General features: G+C 41.3%; 1 protein-coding gene across 2 annotated transcripts in view; it reads right to left on the minus strand.

Annotated features, from left to right (window-relative positions):
* MTMR2 (myotubularin related protein 2) overlaps positions 1-15514 on the minus strand; it is a 60844-nt gene that overhangs the window by 25563 nt on the left and 19767 nt on the right. The window contains exon 2 of one of the 2 annotated variants that reach the window (XM_021536549.3): positions 13542-13647. In XM_021536549.3, coding sequence (XP_021392224.2) covers positions 13542-13647 — 106 coding nt within the window. Of the gene's footprint in view, positions 1-8642; positions 8664-13541; positions 13648-15514 lie in introns of those variants that run through there. The other variant, XM_021536550.4, reaches the window with a different exon arrangement.

Raw genomic sequence — 15514 nt, forward strand, 5'->3', positions numbered from 1 at the left:
GTCAACTTTCATGTAGGATCAAGCCAGAGGGAGAGCCTCAGGGAAGAAAAATTCCCTAAACTATGCGAAAAAAATTGGAAACAAACCTAAAGAAAGCCCTTGCCACAATAAGAGCACATTCCAGCATTTTCACACAACAGATTGATGCATAGATGAAAAGATTAACAAGATCAAAGCCTTCTTGAGAACAAGATGTACATTTTTAAAAATGCATGCAAAAGACTCTTAGGAAAAAAATTAATAATAAAAGCAAGTACAGTCCTGGCTTCCTAACAGAAATCTCCCAACTGCACCCACTTAGATCAGGCCTTATCAGGGAGGCTGCCAGAGCAGCTGGGCTGGGGTCCACAGGATGAGTAAGGAGAGGTCAGCATTGACAGAACTCACACTGGCAGCAACTTGCTGGGAAGCTTCTCTTTCCCCACATCAGCAACATCAGTAAAAATAAGGCTTTGCTGGTATAATGAGCCGAAATCGATGCTGAGGACTTCTTGTCAGCACAGCTGTGTTGGCCAAAGATCACACACCCCATCAAAGCCCTGACTAAGGGCCTCTCTGACAAAAGCCTGTGATGTAGACCCACTCTCAACTCCTGTGTGTCCAATTTTGCGCTTGAGTAACAGCCCTGAAATTAGCAGAATAACATCTGGATTATGATAAATGAGATGGAAGTTTCTGGCTAATTACCCCTTAAGTGGTGGTCATCTTTTTGGCCTTTTATCTTGGAGGGACATTAATGAAAATACACTCTGCATTCAGAACATGATCACCGCTTCTTTGAGAAGGTCTGTACCCCACGCAGGCAGCTGCTGCTGCCAGGATCACTCTGGTCAACAGCTGGACTCACTGCCCTCCTGCAGATGTCAGTGGGAGCACGTCCAGCAGTAAACATTTGGGGGACTGGGTTGTATCTCAAGCCAAAACAAATATGAGGTAAGACACATAGAAAGCACTCGGTATGACAAACATCTGCTGAAGTGGCAGAGGTGGGTAGTTCTCAGGTGGGTTTTAAATCCTGTTCTGCAAGTGGGGGAGAGAAGGAGGAAACAGACTAGGTGAAAGACAAGGACCTCCATGTCAACATCATTCTCTAAAGACAAGGTTGAAAGTGTTTGCAATTTAAGAAGTGACACTTCTAAGTCTAATAAAATCCATCTGGTCACTCACACTTCTCTGAAATGTCCCCAGGATCAGAGGAAAGGGTTAGAAATGCAAACCTGTGCTCACTTCAACAAAGGGCAGCAGACAGCTGGCTTCCTGGAAGCACAGCGCATCAAAGTCAGCCTCCTTGCCTCCTCTCTTATTATTTCGGGGGTTTTTTGCTACAGTCTTGAGGACTAAACTCATTTTCACCACCCCTCAAGTGACTTCAGCACAGTACCTATTTCAGGTAACAAATCACCGTGGTGATTTCAAAGGCACAAGCACATAACCCCTGGACAACCGTCATCCTTTCCATAAGGCTGAGACAAACGTGGTCAGAAAGTCCAGGACAAACACTTCTCTGCTGTGCCAGTCTATGCATTGTCTGCTCAGCAGTAGATTTTGAATGAGCCTATAGTTGGACCATTGGCACTTGAAACCCAACCTGGCAGAAACCAAGAAATGAATGGTAGGCATTTTCCTGAAACCCACCTCCATCAATGACTCTTTAAAATTGATTCAGAGAAACACAATCTGTGTGGGGCTGAAAATGCAGGCAGGAAAAGATATCCGCAGCACCAGCCAAAGACAGGGGCCATCAGCAGGCAAGAAAAAGTGGGTGGATAAGAGAAGAATTTTGGAAACAGATCAAGGGGAAAGAATGGTATGGGACAATGCACATGAAGCTCTGAGATGACGTCAGTGTCATAAATGGACCCTTTGCGCCTTATATGACTAAGAAGATTACATGAAAAGCCCTTCCATATTACTGCCAATCCTCCTCTCCCCCTCAAAATCCAAAAATGGTTCATTAAACTGTGAGAAAAATCTTTTTTTGTACATTAGCCTATTTTCAAGACTCTAAAAATAACACTCTTGGGCCCAAATTTAGCCCTCTGCAAACCTTATAAAATTAAATTAAGAGCATCAGTAAGGCAAGGAAGCGGGGAAAGGAGCCAGGGACATGACTGCAGCAGCCTGGCTGCAGGATGGGGACAGTAGCTGCTGACACATAAATGCTACTGAGGCAGGTACCACACATGCCTGCAGCTGAAATGTGCCACCTCTGTGAGCTTCAGTCTTTGAAATTGTTCAGTGGGAGTAAAACCAAAGAATTCTTAGAGATCTGCAATGAAGAACACATCCAGAGCTGGGCAAATCATTATTACTTAGGAATAGGACCACAACGACCACAATGACTTAGGTAAAGGACCACACAGGGCTCTTTCTGTCATAATCATTACTAACATGGTTTCTGTAAGAAACCAATACAATGACCAAAAACCAGTGGAATATTCTCCCTTGCCTCAAAGTCGAACAAGGTCTTCATTATCTTTTCCTCACAAAGATGTTATGCTTGTAAGTGAATCTGTGGAGTAATGAAGTCCTCTTATACACCAGAACAGCCTTTGTTTCTGTCTTCTTTTACCAAGTAACATCATGTACCCATCCCACCTGTCAGCAGCTTTCTCTGTAGATGAAACAGCTCTCTAAGAGTCTGAGAATGGGAGTACCTTAGAACCTAAACACACATCCTGGCTCAGCTCAGAGGGTGTGAGAACTTCATGCTACCACCTACCTTTGTCCTCTGCTCAAGCAGCAACTTGGCAGAACAAACCCACACTGCTGCATTCAACAACCACTTCTCTACTCCAGGATCCGACCTTGTGTAAGCTCTAGCAGTCACCCCCAGCTGAAGGTGCAGAGTTCTCTCATGCCCTCCCAACTACTGGCCCCCAAGACAGGGAAACTGCTGTTTTGTTGAGGCAACCTCCAGATCTGAGCAACTCAATCATCTTCTTTGCCTGCGTGCATGGGGTCAGGGAAAGAGATTTAGGACCTGCTAAAAAGGTAAGACTGCTGCAATTCAGAGTACTGTAGTTCTGGCAAGTCTCTCCAACCACATGTTCGCATTGCCTCCTAACATAGCAGCCAGCATGCTGCTACAAAAATCCCTCTCCTGGATGATGTTCCTGCAAAACTCGTGCACACAGCTCATCCTGAGCAGCTGCAGTCATCCAGGGTGGTATAGAGCTGAATTGCAAGCACACTATATGCAGAGGGTCTTAGAGGTCTGTGCACCACTGAACACTGTTCTAGAAAGACCTGAGAGGGGACATGACACTCTAAATTCAAGGTTTGCTTTTTGACTGCGAACAAAGCAGCTGATGTGCTTTCCTTTTGATTGCCTACCAGTGCTGCTGCACAGCCTGGCTGACAGCCCCCATCCTGCACTGGCTGAAGCCAAGCCAGGACTGCCTCCTCCTACCCTCCCTGCCAGTGCTGTCATTGCTTCAGTGTCTAGTTCAGTCAAGATGCCCAGGGTCCACTTTTATAATGGAAGCTTTTCCATAACCTGGATCATTTTGCTAGGACTAGCTTAGAGTGGAACTGCAGGAGTGAAGGCAAGCAAAACCTGGGCAGGAGAGAGGGAGCAGCTTGAACCAATCAGGGAAAGTGTCATTTTATCCCTGGACACTGCACAAGCCTCCTGATAACAAAGATGCATGAGGAGAGCACCTGAGGTCTCTCCTAGGCATTTACCAGTTATTCTTTTGAAACCTTCTCCTGCATGTTTGAGTCCTGAAACCCACAAAGGTCAGATTGTTCAGCTTCATGCAACTTAAGGGGAGAGAGGTTTGTGGTACCAAATTGTTGTGTAACAATTTTCCCAAGTCCGCAGAGATTCTTCTATCCTGAATCACAATAAAAATGAGCAAAAGGAATCTTTTTTGGCTTAGACAGTATTAAAATGTACCCTTTTTTGTAATTTTTTTTCCTTTCCTCTGAGTTAATCTCTCCTTGGTAACCTCCTACACACTCCAAGTCACTTTGCACATTTTGAACAGAGTTGTTGAGCATAAAGCCACAGCACTGGTTCGACACATTCAATCCGACAGCATGAACACCTTGCTTCTGTACTACTCCTTTCCCCAAAACCATGTCTGCTCCATCTACTGAGAAGACAAGCTCTCCAAGCTGGGAACTGCTCTTCTTCCAGCCACACAGCCCTGTTTAATTTCCAAAGCTTGTAAGACAGCTTGTCTTAGCTGAGGTAAAAAAAACAGCTTTTGTGTCAGAGCTAGCTCTTGTCTGCTGTTACAAGAAAGAACACATAAGGGAAATCAGCCTTTCTGCAAAGACTCAACCATAGGATTACTTTTACATATTTGATTAATTTATTAATTTTGGTTGTAAATTAACAGCAAAACATATACACTTATATAACTAATGCTTCTGTGCTTTAAACACCTTTTGGGCAGGGGGGGGTCTCAAACCATATTCACCTATTCCTTCCCCTGAATTGCTCTACCACTCCATCCCTTTTCTCTTTCATGGCTGTTTCCATCAGTCAATCAATGAAGGACATTGCCACTATGGCAGATGCATCCAAATTTATCATTATTCCAATGATGGTGCAAAAAGGTCTGAAACAGAACAGATAGAGAAGCTCTTTCCATTCATGCCAGGAAAAAAGTCTCCACAGCATTCAAATTCTGCCCAGCTGACATTGACAGAAGCTGCAGAACTGACACAGATCTGTGCAGAAACAAGATGAGTATGCTTCTTAAGAACAGTTTTTCACAGGTGGATAGGTTTCTTCTCTAAATGAAACATTTCTTACAACAGAAAAAAAGGCACATTTTTCCTAGCATTTTAGTGCTAAGGTGCTTTTGTCCTCTCATTGCTCAACCATCAGGACTGTGGAACAGAAGCCATGCTTACTTGACTGCAAACACTGCACTACTTTGAGGAGAATTTCAGCTGCCATTTATGGCTGTTTCAAGTGTACTTGGAGAAGATTTGTGTGGTAAGAATCCTACTGAAAATGCAATAAAACATAAATCAAGCAAGTAAATGGACTTTGTTGATTATTTTTGAATCATTAAGAATACCACAGCAGAAAGACTATTGGAAAGAACAGAAATATCTCTGCTTGACTGAGGCACAGGGATTTTTCTGAGGATTATGACCAGATGGATTGAAAAACTATGTTAGAGACATTCAGAGCTGCAAGATATTAATTGCAGAGAAATGCTTTATGTCTTATTCTTTTGGGATATTAAAAGTTCAAAGGGGGAAAGACAAAACATCATGGACACATGGATCACTTAAGAAGAATACACAAAGAATCAAATATACTGTCCAAAGACCATATCAAACTCATTCAGCTCCTAAAAGAGCACTTGGCCAAAGGCACCAGCCTCCTAGCTTGGTTAAAAAAAAAAAAAAAGTTCTGACAACAGATCACGTATTACACTACTCTAAAGACAGTAATAACATACAAAGTACACTGCAACTGCCCTTTAACTACTCCTTCCTGACATAACTAAAAAAAAAACAAATCACAAACTGTGATCTCTACCTACCATATATGTTTTGAGAAAGCATAAAAGTGCTTGAGAAATCACTTGCTTACTTACCACAGTCCTGAAAATCTTTACAAAGAAGCTGAAGATTATTGTATTTAAAAAAAAGAAATACGGTCCCTAAAGTAATATAAAGAGACTCTTCTGCAGGAGGAAGTAGACACCATGCAGTGTTTCCCTGGAGTTTTCTGCTTTGTTTTTTCCACGATGTTCTTCTCCACTCAGACCCGCATGTCCAGTGACAAAGAACAGCCTCTCTGGGTTCCCTGGGCTGGTGAATCTCCTGGGCCCTCGCTGCACAGCTACAAGGCAAAGCTTAGAAGCTCAAAGGAGCACATTGTTGAGGGCCACTCGTTCAACCACGGCCGGCTTGTCTCTTCAAGTTTGTATGGCTTGGTGCCTCAAGACAATTCTCTCATTAGGCTCTGACAGAAAGTCGTCATTGACTCAACTCAGCAACACTCCCTGGCACAGAAGGTTGCAGATATTATCTATTCAGACAAGTCCAACATTTTTTAATACAGAACCTTCTTCACTGCCAAGGGTTCCACATACATCTCAAACCACAACCCCTCTGTTCTCCACAGGCTGCTCAAAAACTTTGGACATCACATTAGCTTGGCTCTATCCTTTATTTTTACTGAATTTTGTTTAGCAAACAACTTAAATGCAAAAAGAAGATTAAAAGTTTCAAGAAAACCATTAATGTAGTTCAGTGAATTTCATATCAACAGTCTTAAGTGATAGAAAAACACTCTGACCAAAACCAAAGTTATAAATTCTACCAACTAAAATAAGTCACAGAATACCCTCCCTTACTAAGAATTTCACTTTTGAGTTTGAGACAGATAATTATATATTTATAAGGAGCAAACAATCATACAGAAGGGAACAAAAACATACAGAAGGGAACAAAAATGTTTAATTCTGTGCAAAAACATCTACAGACAATCAAATCTTGGCAGGCACTGCATGCAATCACAAATCCATGTACTCCCTTTAAATACCATGCTTGTTCATTCCTGCCTGATCTGTCCTTCAGTTTACAAAACTATAACTAACAGGGGGCAGGGGGGGAAGCCACCTCTTACCTGGTTTTACTCAACAGAAAGAAAATTCTTGCACTGTGTAGCTAGTGGAAATATGGCAGTCGATTAGGATGAGATGAAAATATTTTTGAGAACATATGAAGGCCATTTGCTCATTCTCCTTAGCTTTCCATTCCTAATAGATGGCAATCATAAATGCTTCCAGAGATTTCTTTCACTGTGCATTAATCCATGTTCAAGCATTTAGGTACCTCTATATATGAAAAAATAGCAACATTCGCTGTCTTTGCTCTTTTCTAACTAGATGAGCACTTAGGGAGTATTATTTCCATGTAAAGGAGACAGAAAACTGACTGCATCTGGCTTTTTCCCCTATCTAATTTGCATGAAATCAATATTTTTCAACCCAGAGGTTGGCTATATATATTGGGTTTGTTTCCTTGAAAGGGGGAAGTGCAAAAAAGGACTTACTGGGGAGGCGCAAGGAGGGCACCAAGATTTTCCATCTCTTGGGATATTTTAAAAGGAAAATTCCTATAATTCTTATGAAATATGCAACACTTACTATAAACTGGAGTCCTTGAAAAATGTGGCAATGGCAGGGGCTAAATTGCAGTCACTGACAGGGCTGTCCTGGTATGACCATGTTTATGGACAAGAGCATCATTCATTCTCCAGAACTAGTCCTTTGTGCCTTTGTTCATCAACAGCTTAATGCTGCAAAGAAAGGAAGCCCATTTTCCCCAGGGAAACACATGCAATTTGTATGGTCAAAATCAGAATTTAGAGATAGTTAAAATATGTTTCCCTATAAGACTTCCTTACTTCTCTTCTGCTGCTCTTTAAGTCCCTCTGTTTGACACCTTTGATAACATAAAGCACTGCCTGTTCTTGGATTTGGCCCCTGGACTTCATCCCCATGTACAAAGGGACCAATGGAAATACTACTGCCAAGTCAGGTAAAGGCCACTTCTGCCTGCATAGCTTCTACTCCTGTACCAGAGACACGAAAATGTGAAGTGCACCTCCATGTGAGAAGGGAGCCATACAATGATGCAGAGAAATACACGGTCAAGTCTTCACACAGTGACAGTAAGAAGATGAACAGTTTATTCAATTTCACTGCTGCATCACCAGCTCACATGTAGCCAAGTGTTTTGTGACCACAGGTCAATTACCTTCACCATCTGGTGGCTTGCACAATACAGTCTGTAACTTAATAGCAGTCACAGCCCAGGGCACCAGGAAGGAAGGCTCCCAACACAGAAGACATCTTTGCATTTGCTATGAACAAGGCTGCTTACAGGCACTCCCATGCAAAGAGTCAAGGGCTAGTCTGAAACAGGAGTATTTATCTTCATGTATTATCATGGAGCTGACTGGCAGGGCCAAAGGTCTTCAAATACCATGGAGGAGCTTAGGCAGAGATTTTGTCATGATTTAGTGCTTCCAAGCCAGCATCTTTCACTGACTGAAAAGCCCCTTAAAATCAAAACTGAAAAACATTGCTTAAATGAGTGCTTAGAGTTTAAAACGTTATGTCACTCTCTAAACCCAGCTCTTGTTGAACATGTGTTACACATAACCAAAGCCTGACATATTTCCTGCATTGGCAGGGAGATAGTAATGGAAAAGCTCACTGAGGCTAGTTTTAGTGATTTACAGCAAAGGATGGGGGGTGGGGGGGAAATCACATCTTTCTTCAATATGTTTTTCTACTAACAATATGTGTTCTACATAAAACTAGACTAAGCTACTTTGCATTAAAGCTAGAGTAAAGCAAAGGTGGCAAAGTCATTGACTGGCATTTCAATTAATACTGCCCAATATCATCTGAGGGACAGGATTTACCTCAATTTTAGAAGCCTATATCTAGAGATACTGCACTCAGAAGAGAATATAGGTATATCTGGAAATACACAGTCAAAAGATAAACACTTTAGGTCCTCAAAAGAGATAAAACTGAACCTTTACTTGAGCCCAGTTAAAGGGATCCACAGAAATCACTTGCTACCCCTCAAAGTATGTTCCCACCATCTGTGCCAAGGACTTCTCTAGCTCAACTCCATGACATTCTCACCTAACATGGGCAGATCCTTAAAGCTGATATCGATCAGATCATAAATGATGCATGTCCTTCTACTGAACGTAAAGGAATTGTGGCTGGCTAGCTTCAATACAGACTTGCCCAAACAGATTTAATCCAGGAAACCTAAGGAGACAACAACAGTATCCATTTACTGTCTTGGAAGGAAATACTCCTTCATATACCTTTTGTCATGCACCAGTTATGTATCTTACAAAATAAACCACATGGGCTTGTCTACAGTCTCTAACCATACACATAATAAATAACAAATTAAAGTTACAAGCCACTCTGTTTCTTCCCATTTCTAACCTAAGTCCTGGGAATGCTACAATAATATTCTCGCACCTCATGCATAAACCTATTTACTGTGAATCCAACAATTCCTCATATATTAAAGAAGAAAATCATTACGTAGGGAGCAAACAGTCATGAACAGTGATATGCTTGTACAGAATTTTGTCTGGACTTCAGAGGAGTATCAGGAATTGTGGATCTCATTGTTGCCCTCAAAGGAGAGAACGGTTTAGTGGCAGCAACAGCAATGCTAACAGCAAAGATTTAAACCACCTTTTATGAAGGCTGCACAACCAAGCAGGTGACACAGATCTGCTGTAGCTTCCTTCTTTCTAGGTGCAAGAAGCAATATAAAGAAAACAACATTTGACTATCTGTCCTTTTGTTTAAGCCATTACTGCATATAATCCAAAAGCAAACATAATAGGCCTTAACAAATTATCAGGCAAAGGTACTGTTCTCAAGAAATGTGGCAGCAGGCTCTAGGGCCATATCCACTGCTTCTCAACTGCAAATGAACAGGATACAAGCCTTTTATAAGGGTTACTCCAAAGCTTTCAACATGGTAAACTTCAGGCATTACCCTATAAAGCAACAGCTACCTAAAAATGAAAATCCCTACTGAAAAAAGATAGAGCATCAGCAAGAAGACTTACGTACTATAAAATGCACAGACACATCTCCTCATAAGCACAGGAGAAAATATTGCCTACAGGACTTAGGAGCAAGAAACTCACTGTATTTTATAAACCACCAACTTCTCAGATCTGTAACAGCTATTTATACACTCCAATCCCTTTGGCAAAGTTGGCTTTATGGTGTTTTTAACATCTCAACCCAAATTACAAGGTATCTATGGATTTCCAACTCAATTTTCACTTCCAACTACTTAAATTCTGTTCTTGCCTGACCTATAACTTATGTTAAAACATATGGCAGTGTGTTTGCTAAAAAAATCCATCCAGATATATATACTCTAAATCAATTCTAAACAGCTTTAGATTTAAGATCATGAAGGGGGTGGAAGGAGAACCTAAGAGTGCTTTGTTGTTTTTCTGTTGGGGTTTTGGTTTGTTGGCTTTTTTTTTTTTTTTCTTCCCTATGAAACTAACTGAAGCAGCCAAAAGTTATTTAGAGTTAGTATATGAAGTGAAAATTCTGTAAACTTTCTACTGGAAAGGCAATTTAATCTCAGTTCCAGATACCAACATGCTCAATATACATTATTAAAAAAAAAAAAAAACCTTCATAAAGGTTGTTATTAAATACTTTGGAGAAAGATTTAGGAAAAATACTGCATATGCATTCAGCAGGAATCCCTAGTGGTTGTCTCATTTACCTCATTAGACACATGTGCGTGCACACACAGAGTGATAATTGCACTCCAAAAGAAAACTGCAGGCACAGACTGCAAGAAATTAGGTGGGTCCTTCCTCTGGTTCCCTCCTCCCAATGGACGCCTACTATTCTTCTAAAAATTCCCCACAGAAAAAGACAGTGCTAATTGTAGCTATCAGCAAGTGTTTTTCCATCGTCACAGAAATTTAATTCCTAAATTTGAGCCAATGCACACGCAGAGGTAGAGACTAAATAGAGGTAGGAGTGATGATGAATCCACATGGCAATTCACTCTAGCAGGAAAAATTTAAACACACAACAAGAGAATAATCCCATAACTGGCATATCCACATGAAAATCTTGAAAAACTTATTTTCAGCCTCTTAAAGCTAACTGATGCAACACCTTTCTGTGAGAACATTGCATAGCCCAGGCACTTGCCACCCATACCACAGAGTCACCACAAAATCCCTCTTCAGGGCTTGTTCTCTTACATTCTTTCAGGAACAACGTGGGACCCCTTTTTGTCTTACAGTAGCGACATGCTTAGCTCAAAGCTCAGTACCTGAGTACTCAAATCCAAGTAACACTTGGGAGTTCATGCTGCCTTGTGCCAATGAAAGCTGCACAAGTTGCTCAGGCGTGTAAGGAAAGAGCTGGAGTAGAGAACATGCTCATGCCACTGTATCAGTTAATGGTACTGCCTCATCTGCAATATCCAAGGCAAGGCCACATCTCAGAAGATTCAAATAAACTAGCAAAAACAATCAGGACCTTAAAAAAATCTTTCACAGAACTGACTTTCAAAACTTGTGGAACAGTCACATGACAGAGATGTCAATTCGAAGAAAACCAGACAAAGAATGACAAGCCCTGGGAAAGAACGTCCATTGTCCTCGACTTAAGACCTGAAAGACCACCACTCATAACAACTGTTCCCTTTGGGAGCTGACACCAGGCTGCAAGAGGAAGCCCAGGGAACAAACAGTAACACACCAGTCATGATTAGAGGACAGATGCTGGGTCTGCAGTTGCACTGGCAATACGAACGTGAGAGGCTGAACACAGGTAGAGAACAGATTGTCTGACCCGAAGAACTGCTCTCCAGCATAAGACACTCTCAGGAATGAAGAGTGAAATGATGAATGCATGAATTCTGCTAGGAGAATTCAGTCAATCTGCAGCAGTGGAAACTGTCCCTTTCTCCCTATATTCTCATACAAGTAGAGACATGGGAATGCATTTTCCCCAGGTCTGCCTACCACTGACAAGCAGCCACTGGAGTGCAAAGGAATGACCCAGCTTTACACCTACACACAGCTGCACTGCAGCCACTCACACCACCTCTGCAAGACTAAGCTTCAGGTAAAGCACGGGCCAAATTGTGTTCACACAGAGTTGATACAGGTGAAGAGTAAGAAGCCTTTTGCCAGCAGAAGCAGGTGCTTCCACTTAGCCTGCAGTCACACTGTTGTAAATATGTAATCTTCTGCTTTACCATCTCTCCTGAAACACTACTCTAAAACAAGAGGAGCAGCATTTGTTCCAACCAAGGCAGAACTTTAGATTGCTTAGAAATAAAAAAAAGTGGGCAGGCTGTGAAGAAACCACTCCTGCATATTATAGAAACTGTGGCACAGCATGAAATTATGCACATAGGCATCTTCTGCTTGAAAAAAATCTCTCATGCAGCTAAGTGAGCATTCCTCTGTGGACACTGGTTTTAATTGTTAGTGAGTACAGAGGCTCTGGGAAACCAGACAAGCTGAGGAGAGCTGGAATCCCTGCCCAGACAGTTTACACAGATAAGGTGACAAAAGGGAGGAAAGAGTCACAAGACACGATCGGGATTGCAAAGAAAACACGCTGAGCCATCTTAACCATCAGAAGAGAAAGACAAATTCTAAAAAGGATATATTGGCTTGTCTTCTACTTCTAAAGGTAGTCCTCAAGTGCCACAAAAACTGTGAGAAGATGAGTTGCACATCAAAACTGAAGAAAGAATTCCACATATGCAAGCTTCAGTAAAAAATTAAGAAAGTAAATTTAATTTTTTAGAATATTATATATATAACATAGTATTATATAGTTAGAACTGTAGCAGAATTTGCAATTTTATTCATATCAATAAGCCACTTAGCCTCAGCCTAAAAATTTCTGTATGTTAGAATTTCTGTATTTTCTGTATGTTAGAGTGACTGAATACCCAGGCTTCACAAGGGGAAAACTTCAGACACATTACAAATTTCTGTACCCAGGCATGTTCAGAAGATAACTATTTGTATCCATAGGCAAAAGACGCAAACTATCATATAATGAACATAAACTACTGATTAATTTCCAAATCTTAGCTTAAAATTGGCTAATAAGTTGCCTTTTAGAATGAAACATTCATACACTTGTCACTTACGAACAGGTGGACTATGTTACTAATTATGGATGGCTGAGACAGCACTCACGGGATGAAAAATCATCATGGTTGTCAAAGGAATTAGCTTTGTACTCAAGAGATTTTCATGCAATTTTACTGTGTTTACATTTTACAAAGATTCTCAACCACAGAGGAGAAATGCTAAGTTGTTAATACAATGTACTAGTACCAACAGTTTTATACCCAGGAACTTTTTTCTTTTTATAGCTAAGATATATCAACAAACCCCTTGGTTTCATAGGAGGAACATACAGATAGCTTTCAAAACTCCTGTGACAACAAACTAGAACTCTGAATTTATAATTAACTAATCTTAACTTAAAAGAGCCCTGTTTGGACCTTTTTTTATGTCAGAGCAATTCACTGTGACAGAAGATTATTTTTATCAGCTTGGAGATTGCAATCTTTCTCTGAAAGGAGATACTTCCAAGGACTCAGTGCTTACAAACAAGACTGAACACCTCATGTATATACCCATACACATAACATACATACATAAGGAAGAAAAAGTATATACAATAGACAGGTTGAGGATTTCACTTAAAACACTGAAAGGTAAATGGAGGGCTTTGAAAATTCATTTCCAAGTGAGGATTGCGAAGTCAGCTTTTTCAAGATTAAACAACTTTATAAAGAAGGACACCATATGGTAGAGATTAAACTTCAACTTCACCTGTTTGACTTCAGGTTCTTTCAGTAATTTGGATAAATATATTTTGGCATTACTGAAAGCTGACATTATTTTACCATAGCAAACTCACAGAAGCAAAATGCTCTCTCAAGGAGGTCACATTTTTGTATATTTAATTTTTTAAGACAAAACATACCCTTAAATCTGGAGAGAAGTTGTCTGCTGAGGTGGAGATGGAGTCAGACGACAAAGCAGAAGCAGATTTGGTGTGAGTGGAATGGTCCGACTGCGACGTGGAAGCGCTGTAAAGAGAAACACCAGAGTGTATCAAAACTGTGCTCAAGAAAGTTCAAAAGCTGACAAATCCTGCCCCTTCCTTACAGACACATCAGGCATTTTTCACTGTTCCTACCCTTTCCACTCTCAGTTACTCAGCCCTCAGCAGTGCTTTAAGAACCTGTTCTACTTGCCATTACCAGGGATTACCAAAGCACACACAACTCATTACTAAAACTCGGCTCAGACTGAGCCAACATTAACACAACCACCAGCTTGTGCAGAGGAACACACTCAGCGCCCGAGCTGGGTGAGCAGCTGCTGTAGAGCTGCAGGTTGAGCTGTGTGTGGTGAGAGCCCGAGCCAGGAGCCAGAACTGCCAACCCATAGCACAGTGAAGGGTCTGGGGACCTGTGACCCAGCCAGGTGACAGGACACCCAGAGACACGGCAGGAGCCAATGACCCCAGACATTCCTGCATTTAGACTGACAGGGTATGAAAGCCCAGGGTTTCCTTTGTTTGGGGTCCCTCCTCAGAGGCACCAGCTTGAGCTGCTATTTTATTATTTACTTACTGCACCAAGATTAAGTTTGAAGGATCGAGTCACCTGAGACCCTGCTATGGGAACTGTGGGGTTGAGATGGTAACGAAACTTGGTCTGTCTGAGCGTGGGGTGCGTAGCTGCAGAGGGGCTTTGGTCCCAGCTCAGGTGGTGAGAGAGCGACTGTCAGACTGCCTCCTGGATGGCTGGATGGGGAAGTTTCCTCAGCACTGGATCAAATCCTAAATTACAGAAACTAAAGGCCTCCTTTTCAGCCCTTCAGATGGGAGATATTAGTGCGCTGCAAGGGGATGAAAACAGACTCGCTCCTGAACGCACGCCAGCACAGCCCTGACTGCAGCTGTACAGTGGTGGAAGAAATTCAGAATTAAAACTCTTTTCATCGCACACAACTTTCCTTCTTCAAGGACACGTACAAAGCTGAGGAGAATAAAAAGACTCTCCCAGCACACATCTCTGGTGATATAAAATGCAGTTCTCTCAATAACAAAACAAAATTTTTCCTTTTCTATACAGTTTTTCTAATACAGCTGTAAACAATTAAAATAAGCTTATATTTTACAGCATTTTTATGCTGCAACCTCTCCTAGAACCCTAATTGCTTAAAATCAGCATTTGACACTAAGGCTTTTAAAACCCCAGATGACTGTAAAGAAAGATCCTATGTGGTACAATGTTACTCCCTGAAGTCACTGTACAGTGATAATACTACCTGTGCCAATTAATTCCCACACTCTTACCAACCCCACAAAGGTTTTAGCTGGATGAAAAGATACTCCTAAGGATCAGCTATCAGACTTGGAAGCCTAGCCTTGGCCAAAGCAGAATACCAGCAGGAATATTACTGTTACTACTTATATTAATTAGACATGTGACAACCTAGAAATAGCTGTATCTGAGCTTCCAAAGGGCCTGGAGATTTGGTAATTGTCTGAAAATTGTTTTGCTGCTGATAAATAGCCACCAAAAGGCCAAAATGTTCCATTTTTATTTTTGTTCTTTGTAGTTCGGCAAAATATTGCACAGGGAGTGTTAAAAACAAAAAGGACCACAGAAAAATTTGGCTCTTGATGGGAGTTAGTCCTGTCTGTTCAAGAATTAAGGAGCATTGGCACCTCTTTCATCCTATGAAGTAGAAACTTCAAAATGGAACCTTTAGGAACAGTAAAAAGTTATTTTAAAATAAATTACACTGGTGTGCCAATCGATTAGCACAATTCCACTGAATGCACTTGTTGTACAAGGTTCAACAGCCAATCACTCAGCTTTCCAATGTGCTCAGCTCCTGTGGTTGCCAGGTAAACTCACATAATTCCAGATCGCCAGAGGG

The sequence above is a fragment of the Lonchura striata genome, chromosome 1 (genome assembly GCF_050655825.1).
Source record: "Lonchura striata isolate lonStrDom1 chromosome 1, ASM5065582v1, whole genome shotgun sequence".
Lineage (NCBI taxonomy): Eukaryota > Metazoa > Chordata > Aves > Passeriformes > Estrildidae > Lonchura > Lonchura striata.